The sequence below is a fragment of the Triticum urartu genome, chromosome 7A (genome assembly GCF_056163025.1).
Source record: "Triticum urartu cultivar PI428250 chromosome 7A, HENAU_Tu73, whole genome shotgun sequence".
Classification (NCBI taxonomy): domain Eukaryota; kingdom Viridiplantae; phylum Streptophyta; class Magnoliopsida; order Poales; family Poaceae; genus Triticum; species Triticum urartu.
Genome location: NC_141879.1, coordinates 684,563,759 through 684,573,284, shown reverse-complemented (window position 1 = coordinate 684,573,284; position 9,526 = coordinate 684,563,759). Strand labels below are relative to the sequence as shown.

General features: G+C 43.1%; 1 protein-coding gene across 3 annotated transcripts; it reads right to left on the bottom strand.

Annotated features, from left to right (window-relative positions):
• Positions 1-508: 508 nt before the first annotated feature.
• Positions 509-7,090, bottom strand: LOC125525809 (uncharacterized). Of its 3 annotated transcripts, none has more exons than XM_087536829.1 (11): positions 6,562-7,090; positions 5,147-6,354; positions 4,452-4,553; positions 4,273-4,367; positions 3,666-3,854; positions 3,056-3,155; positions 2,715-2,855; positions 2,507-2,612; positions 1,824-2,060; positions 907-1,038; positions 509-752 (listed from the first exon to the last, which is right to left on the bottom strand). In XM_087536829.1, exons 2-4 carry the CDS (start codon positions 5,769-5,771, stop codon positions 4,339-4,341), a joined length of 756 nt encoding a protein of 251 aa, XP_087392955.1. In that variant the 5' UTR covers positions 5,772-6,354; positions 6,562-7,090; the 3' UTR covers positions 509-752; positions 907-1,038; positions 1,824-2,060; positions 2,507-2,612; positions 2,715-2,855; positions 3,056-3,155; positions 3,666-3,854; positions 4,273-4,338. The 3 variants fall into 3 exon arrangements, with proteins under 3 accessions (XP_087392955.1, XP_087392954.1, XP_087392953.1); XM_087536828.1 differs by having other exon boundaries at positions 1,824-2,020; XM_087536827.1 differs by having other exon boundaries at positions 1,824-2,612.
• Between the last annotated feature and the right edge of the window lie 2,436 nt (positions 7,091-9,526).

Sequence of the window (9,526 nt, the reverse complement as noted above, 5' to 3'; positions counted from 1 at the left end):
GTCTCCTCCGTCGTGCTACCACCGCCGGTGACCATCCCCTCTACACCTCCTTGGGCATCAAAGTTTATAAGGAAAACACACTCACCCCACCGGAAACATCAAGATTTGAATCCCCTCCACCTGGGCCGCTTCTACATGTCATCGCCGGCTCCAGGTCACTCCTAGCCGAGACCTTGCCGGCGTCCCCACATCTCACTGGTGCTCACCACGACACCATCGTCTTCTGTTATGAGGCTTTGTGCCGCTTTCACAAGAATCAACCGACACAATTGAAAGTTTAGTTGCCTGTGAAATAGCAATTGCACTAAATTATAGATATGTGCATGTGGAATTGGGGAAGACAATGCTTCACATTTAATTTTTGTCATTGGGCATATTCACGTCCCTAGACTGCACAAATGATTTTGGGACGCATGAATAAAGACATGTTGAACTTTGTATAGTGAGTTGAATTGCTTGAACATACATTAATGTTCAATTAATAAGCACATATGTCATGAAATAGCAATTAAAATGTTCAATTAATACACACTCACCCCACCGGAAACATACATTAATGTTCAATTAATAAGCACATATGTCATGAAACTAATAATAAAACTTAAAAGGTGCACGTAATATATCAGAATGTTCAATTAATAAGCACATATGTCATGAAATAGCAACATATTGCCCATGCATTTATACATTTCTTTAATACTCGCATCACGGTCCTAAAATATGTTGTCCTCCCTCTTCTTGCTCCCATGGATCTGTTATAAAAAATAATAGCAATTAAAATAGACATGGCTGGAAACGTGCAACTGGTACCGGTTTTCTATATTGGTAGTGAAACCACTAAATAATATCCAATATAACTAAAAATCATCAAAATTATGTTCTAAAATAATTACTTTGTCATTATACCTTTCCGTCATTGTGACTATCCTTGGCGAAGATGGCGACTCCGACACTGGCTTCATCGCTATGGTGGAGATCAAGGATCCTCACCTTCGGTGTGATAGTTTTAGTATATCCTTGCATGCGTCATGTTAAGTCCTGCGATTTTAATCAAATCATAAAGGAAACGGTTTGCTGCATACACTGAAGGATGATTTTAGAATTCCGAATGGATTTTTTCTTCTTCTTTAACATGTTTTAAGTGTTATTTTGGAGCAATTTTCCAGATTGTTATCATGCATAAACACTACTGTATTTAGTATGCATCGGGGACTCAAAAAGCTTCGGTAAATCCTCTATTTACAGATCTTTTCCTGTAGGTCCAAAAAATGTGTTTCTGATAATAGAAATCAGAAGCTAGGTAAAAGAAACGGTCAAAAAACATCCCCGGCACTTTTGTTCTTCTCATTTAGACCAAAAAAGTTTACACATACTGTGTCAATGATAAGTCACAACCACAATAATTTGGGGATATGACTTATGGCCTCACACATGCAGAAACAACATTGGTGGTACTTGGTCAGCTACTGCGGGCAGTTTAAGGGACCGTCTCAAATAGTGGTAAGACACATATTATTTAGTCCTGCTGATCTATCCTCCGTGCAAAATATAATGGAAATAAATTCTATTAGCTAATGTAAAAAGAAAGTCGACACATTTGCACAACTACTGTATCCCGAAACCTGAATAAACTGAGTTACTGGAGGAGCATACAAACTAAACAATCCTATTGTTATATATATATATATAATCTATACATTCAATTCATCAACAGAGAGGGGCTACTCTGCACAATACCACATTCTCTGAAAAATAAACAACACAAAGATGAAGTTGAGAGGAGGAGGGGGGGGGGGGGAGATGACATGCTCACTAATCATTACCTTCTTGTATGATGAATGTACCAGCACACGAGGAGATCAGGGCTTATGAGGTTGATCCTGGTAGATGCATGGGTGGAGGTTGTGCCCGCTGGGGTGCCGACCTTGAACTTAAAGATGCGGGGTGGTGCGACGATGGACTTCTTGAGGTCAGGCTGGTCCTCGTCCCTGACAAGCGCCTCGACACCCGGGCCATAGACCTCCTCGATGACATTTTGTTGTTGATTGTTATTAACAATACTGGCAATGGCAATTCAGTTTTGTTTGTAGTCATGTTCAGTTTTAACTTAACCATTCATATTTACTGAGAAATATTATTCTCTGGCTCTCACTATGTACATTGGTCATGAATTTAATTTAGATCATTCATGTCCTATACTTCTATCTGATCCTAAAGCATGGCAAGTTGGAAACTATCAATGCTGTTCTGAAATGCTATCTTCACAGAATTCACAAGTTGGATTATGCACCAATGTATGGACCATTTTTTTTGTTAGCTTCATATTTTATATGAAATAAAGAACCATACATGTTCAAACAAGTTATGTTCAATGTGGAATATTTCATACGGATGAAATTCTGTAACAACCAATGATGAACTGTGTACATAAGGATATAATATTTTGGCTGAAAATTATAAAAAGAACATTTTGGCTGAGAAGTTCCACGGATGAACGAGAACTTACCAGCGGATTATGAATGTCAATTTTCTAAGGAGTACAGTTTAAATCACCATCATTGATTACTGCCTTTCCACTAAAGAATGATTATTGGCTTGAAACTTTGTGGTTTCTACAGAACGGAAGGTTAACATTAGTTTACTCTTTGTAAAGTACCTTTCAAAGATAATAATATGCAGATAAGAAAAATACAATATCCCTCAGGTGCACTTACAACAATATATAATATGACCAAATCGAATCTGCAAAAAATGACTGGGGGATGTGAAATAGAAAATGAGGGCAGAAATCCAGCTAAGCAAACACACTTGTACAATGTCGCTGAAACATGGACCCAATTGTTAACCCCGTAAACCTGAAGATCAAGTTAAAGAAAATAAAATAAAATTAGAAACTTCTCATCAAGTAAAACTTTGGGAAGTCGTTGAAACATAGATAACAATTATCAATCTGTAAACCTGAAGATTCCATGAAGAGCAATGACAGAAAAGCAAAAGGATTAGCCATACCAGCCTACGTAAACCACGTCCAAAATTTTGGGACATAAGCACTCACCAAGTACGAGTTCCGAAACTCCAAAGTAATAACCCTGTCCTCCTGAGGTCCTGATCATGTTCAGCTATGACAATTTCGTATTGACAGAGATTGATTTAACCTACAAGAGCACAAATCAAAATCATTTTAGGTCCTGGTCATGTTCAATCAAGAGAACAAGTATGTTTGTCAAGCCTCGCCACTACTAGGAAAAGCCTTACTAGTAGCGTAGGTTTTTTGCATACTAGTAGCGCGTGCACCCGCGCTACTGTTACGACGCTACAGCTAACTTTTAGCAGTAGCGCGTTTTTACCCCGCGCTATAGCTAAAAAAGTTACTAGTAGCGTGTTCCACCCGCGCTACTGCTATTACATACACGCGCTACCAGTGATGAAACTGGGCGCTACTAGTAACTTATTAGGAATTAAAAAAAATTAAAATGAACCTATTCTATTTTATCACACAATTGTCGTATCTACCATCACACAATTTCTCATTGTAGCTAGCGGCAACTCATGTATAATTCCTATCACATAGTGTTGTGTGGCTAGTCAATGTGCGAAGCCTGCCCGGCCTGATCACGTGGCCTGCAGCTGCGACGAAACACACCGGGCAGCCTCGCGAGCCACACCTGACCGACGGCGGCCGCCGCCTTGAGTTGCGACGTCGTTACGTCCCTCGCCCTGACCCTCAGCTCTAGCAGGCCTCGATCGATGTCGTCCTTGTGCCTCGCCATCAGCGGACGAAGGAATCCATCGGCAGCCACGACACCATCCAGTCCATGAACCTCTCGACGACCGTCAGCGTCGCCACCACAAGCCTGCAACATTACCAACAGAGATTTGGAAACTTCAGATTCTTCAGAAGAATGACACGGAAAAACAATGCAGTACATGTCGATGCCAATGTGCTACAATTTTTTTCCGAGATTCTTATTTAAGCCATAATGCACAACTGAACTACACACTGAAGCAGCACATAGCTACTTCCATGACATAAGATAACACAAAAGATTAGAAGCAATTCTGTTGTGTTGGAAGCCCTAAAAAGAAACAGCACTTACGAAGCACATAAGGAGTTAGAGGCATAATTCTTTCCGTAATTTTCTATCTATCCATTTTTCTAAGTAGTCACTTCAATACCTTGATATCTTTCATGTTTTCAAAGATAACAAAGTCCATGAATCTACTGTTGGTAGAGCATAGTGACTATACAAACTGAAGCCTGAACATATATACCTGCCAGTTCACAGACTTGACAAATGAATTCTTAAGTTAATGGGCTTTTCCTCTTTCCTGAAGAAATCATTTGGTCTGCTCTTTGTTGGTACTACCTACAAGAATTCGTAATACAAATTCTGAATACAACCTTTGATAGTAAGAGAACTAGCTAAAGTAGAAACCAAAGGACGACATACCTTCCCTCAAACAGGTTATGTTAGATGATCCGCTTGTGTGGTTCTTGTTCAGAGCAGTGAGCAGTTGTCTTCTTGTTGTTGAAACCAGAAAAAGTATTGAACCTGCAGCAAGGTTGCACGAAATGGTTTAAAACATTCAAATGAAGCCTCACTTCACTTGCAGTTCAAAGAAATATGAATCTAAGCTGGCCAGGAAAAGCACATAGATCCTTGTTCCAATTATTCAACATAAGCTGCCGGCAGCGGACGCCTCTTATATACAGTCAAACTAATGCAGGCATAAGAAGAACACCAAGCTGACAGTGGAGACCAAACTAGTCATCAGCCGGCAAGGGCATCATCATGACCCCATCTACTACTTCAGCGAATGGAAACTTACCCAAATGGACTCCAGGAACAAAAAGGTGAATTTAGAACAATGTTGATGTATAATCAAGAAGAATTAATATGGTCACTTATGTAGTCACTTTACACAAACTGGACGCCAGCAGAACTGTGCAAAACCCGGACGACAGGAAGACTGAAGATTGAATTTAATAGCGCACATATATGCATCACATAGAGGATTTCTAGCCGTGATTTTCAGCTATTAGCATGTTAAGTTCTTTTTTCTCTTCTTGCAGGAATGCTTATTGTTGGAACTTCACCCTCAAGATCGATCACATAAAATTGCACGAACACACGCGCACAAAAACCTGATCGCCAAGGGCCCATATCGTGCCCTTTGTTTTCCTCTTTATTTCTATTTTCTGGTTTTCCCAACTCACGGTTCTTCAGCCTCCCGATCACCTCCATCACCGACATCTTCGTCGCATCGCCCCACTGCTCTATGGTGCCAACGATCGGTAAAAACTTATCGGTAACGGTTCGAAGTAACTTCTCCACAACTGCGATGTCCTCCATCTTTGATCCGAGAGCCCGCATCTCATTAACTAGGGAGGTTAGCTTCAATGCAAATTCACCAACCCCTTCTGATTCTTTCATGCTCATCCTCTCGAACTCCCTCCTTAGAGCTTGAACACGAGCCTTCTTGACACGATCATCTCCAGCATGCATCTCCTTGAGAGCTTCCCAAGCTTCCTTTGCCGTCTCTTTCTCCGATATGGTCATGAAAACGGCATCAGGCACAGCTTGGGCTATGGCGGCGAAAGCTTCTTGGTCCTTTATCTCCTCGACCGCACCATCACCTTCCACCGCTGCCCAGACTCCACGTGCACGCATGAAGATCTTCATCTTTGCAGCCCACACCCCATAATTGCCGCCTTCAAGCATGGGGAACTGGATGGTCACACCACCACCACTCGCCTTCGAAGTGGACATGATCCTCTTCGATTTTCCGTCGTCCGTGACACAACTTGACGGCGACGAAGAATCCTTCAACTCCGCCGTGACGCAACTTGATGGCGAAGCCTTCACACCTTGCTCTAGATACCAATTGTTGGAACTTCACCCTGAGGATCGATCACATAAAATTGCACGAACACACGCGCACAAAAAACTGATCGCCAAGGGCCCATATCGTGCCCTTTGTTTTCCTCTTTATTTCTATTTTCTGGTTTTCCCAACTCACGGTTCTTCAGCCTCCCGATCACCTCCATCACCGACATCTTCGTCACATCGCCCCACTGCTCTATGGTGACAACGATCGGTAAAAACTTATCGGGAACAGCTCGAAGTAACTTCTCCACAACTGCGATGTCCTCCATCTTTGATCCGAGAGCCCGCATCTCATTAACCAGGGAGGTTAGCTTCAACGCAAATTCACCAACCCCTTCTGATTCTTTCATGCTCATCCTCGCCTCCGGGACTATCTTCTACGTACTAGATAACTTCCAGTCAAATTGTTTTAAGACACTGCTGGAACTTTGAACTTCCACCAGTTCCTTATATTTCCATGCCGTACCTGCAAAAGCAGCAGCCAAAATCATCCAACGCGGCAGCAATCTAGCATCGAAACTTCAAGATGAGCGAGAGGACAGGGCGTCCCATGGCGGAACGGGACTGTCTCGCGGTGCTGAATGGGGACAGGGTCGTCCAATTTCGACCCTGCTGGACTAGCTGGCACCCGTGGAATGGGGCATGAGCCGGCAGAGAGCGGCGGCGAGCTTACCCGAAGGCGACGCGGTGGGTGACCTCGAGGCACTGCCAGTGCTCGTTGGGGTTGAAGTACGTGCACACCAGCAGCGCGTTCGCCGCACGGAATGCCAGCACGTGCTCTAGCACCCGACGCTCCGGCCACGGCCGGATCCGCGGCGCCTTCATCAAAGGCTGCGGCGGTGCGTCTCCTCCTCCCTCCTCTTCCGGCCCTCCTCGCCTCACTCCAGTCCCTCCACCTCTCCACGCCGGCATCCACGACGACTCCCTCGACACCCCGGCCTCCGACGCCGTCCAGGGCGCCATACATAACCGTATCGCTGGGATGCCGGAGCGGGCCGCCGAGAACCTCCACACGGCGCGCTTTGCCGTGCCGGCGCCCGTGGCCAACGTGCTCAAGGGGGAGCCCTGCTTGATCGCGCGCATGATTGGGTTTGGTCGGACACTGGGACGGCAACGATCGAAGAGGAGGAGACGAGAGGAGAGGAGGTGGAGGGGATCTCAATCTAGATCTGGGACGGTTCTCGACCGCAGGGGTGTGGGGTGGGGGGGATTGGAGTGATGCACTTAGCGGTAGCGCGGTTGTCCCACCTGCGTTACAACTATGTACTTACTAGTAGCGTCGGTTTTACATCACACGCTGCTAATATTTTTTGATCTGGTCGTGTGGTATGACACACTTATCAGTAGCGTGCCCAAAAGAAACCAACGCTGCTGCTAAATCATACCAGTAGCGTGCTTTGTACCCAGCGCTACTGGTAGTTACCGGTAGCGTGGGGACACAAACAAACGTTACTGATAAACTTCTATGTATAAACATTTTCCTAGTAGTCGCGCTACTGCATGGCCAATAGCTATACCCTTACCCTGCTATCAAGTTCTTGAAATCGTTACGGGTTTGCTATTTAACAGTCAAGTGTTTTTCAATTCGTCAACATTCAAATTTGTGTCCGTCCGTTCTTCTGCGGAGATTCATGCTAATTTTCTTTTTTTCTTCGTACTGGCGCCCTGTTTCCTTCGGTTGGTTTTCTTTTACCGGGTTCGGTTTTTCTTTGTCTAAACCCGTAACCGCGCCCGTCCTGTTTTTTTTGTCCTGTTTGAATTTTGGAGTGGGTGTCGTACCCTTTCGTTTGGTCATTCTGTTTCGATAAGGCTGAGGGAGAGAGCTCGAGCGGCAGCGGAGAGGAGGCGATTCATGGTGATTCCGAGCTATACCACCGTTGGATTTTGATTTCTCCTCCCTTTTCTCTTCGTTCCCCGGCTGCCGAGGTTGGTTCCCCTTGTCTCTCGCGTTCCCCTTGGTCCTGTAGTTCCAGGTCTATGTGAGTTTCGTGGTCGTGGATCGTCTATTTGCTCTTGTTTGTGGATCTGTGGTAGGTGCTGTCGTGTTGTTCTAGTCCACCCTTCGTAGTCTGCCCAATTTCCCCCCTCCATTCTGCTCGCCTGAGTTATGTAGGAGCTTGTAGTTGCGGGTTCTAGGTATGTAGTTGTGTAGGAGCTTGTAGTTGCGGGTTCTAGGTATGTAGTTGTGTAGGAGCTTGTAGTTGCGGGTTCTAGGAGCTTTGTGGTTGTTTTTCTCTCCTGACGTGTGCTAGGCTTTAGTTTTGTCTATTTTGTGCGGTAGATGGTGGAGGAACACGTACTGGTAGTTGCAGCGGTTGATTTGCCTTTTAGTTGCAGTGGTGTCTGTCCCCTTGCTGTTAGATGATGGTTGTAGGTGGCTGGTCATGAATTCCCTCCGGTAACTGAGTTGTTTCTGAATGTGTTTCAAGAATCTCACTGAATTTGATGCTTGTTTTCCAGTGAAATTTCTAGTTGAACTTCAGTTTCCTTTCTCTGTATTTTGTAGTCTATTATTAGTGTACTTACCTTGTAACTTGCACTATTATATGAGTGTACTAACTGTGTAATTATTATGTAATATCAGTGTATTTACGGTCTAATATAAGTGTATTTACTTTGTTACTTGCACTGTAAAATCAGTGTACTAACTATGTAATTACACTGTAGTATCAGTGTACTTACACGGTAAATCATAGTGTAATTTCAGTTTAATTTTACTCTGCAATCCTAGTGATTTCAGCATGTGGTTAGTTAGTCATGCAAGTGGATCTCTGTGTATTGTAGCTCAAAATTACTATGGATCTTACCCATTTCAGTGTAACTACTGTAATATGTTTGCAGAACCTCCCTGTCCCTGCTTTTACAATGTAATACTCCCATTTTACAATGTAATTCTCCCATATTTTTTGTAATTACCGTGTAATATGTTCTAGTAGTATGACTGTGTAATTACAGTGTTATACTCCATATTACAGTGTAATTCTCATAATTCTCCCATGTTTGTAATTGTTGTGTAATTTGTCCTAGTAGTACTTCCAAATACTGCTAGAACAAATACTGCCCATGTTTGTAATTTACTAGAATTTTTTTTACAGTGTAGTACTTCCAAATACTACTAGAATTACAATGTAACTTTCCTCCCAGAATTACTGTGTAATTTATCATCCAATTACAATGTAATTTGTCGTAGCAGTGTTCTGTAATTTTTTCTCTGATTCCAGTGTAAATCCTGATTACAGTGTCCTGAGATATGCAAGTTTTTTCAGTGTATTATGCCATGGAATCACTGTGTAATTTGTCCTAGTAGTTACACAGTAATTTAGCCTAACTAGTGTATATGCCCAGATTTACAGTGTATTATGCACTAGAATCACTGTCTAGTATGCCCAGGTTTACAGTGTAATTATGCCCAGATTTACCTATTTTTTGTAGTGTAATGTTCATGCTTTAGCTCTGTAATTTTCAGGTTTAGATTTATGGGAAAGCTTCGGAAAGTCTCTCACCAGGATGTTCCGTTAGTGTCATCTTTTGAGAGTGCAGATCCCATCCGTGAACCATTCGTTCCTAATGACTTTGCGGAAGATGGATCATATCTAATGTCTATGGTAGTTATTTTTCTGTTATTTTTTTCTAGTTAT

Excerpts from the sequence above, each read along its gene's own strand:
- LOC125525809 (XM_087536827.1), bottom strand. The coding sequence starts at position 5,771 with ATGTCCACTTCGAAGGCGAGTGGTGGTGGTGTGACCATCCAGTTCCCC. Across the intron at positions 4,554-5,146 it reads TATGGGCCCTTGGCGATCAG|GTTCAATACTTTTTCTGGTT; the intron begins GTTTTTGTGCGC and ends ACCTTGCTGCAG. Across the intron at positions 4,368-4,451 it reads CATAACCTGTTTGAGGGAAG|GTAGTACCAACAAAGAGCAG; the intron begins GTATGTCGTCCT and ends GAATTCTTGTAG.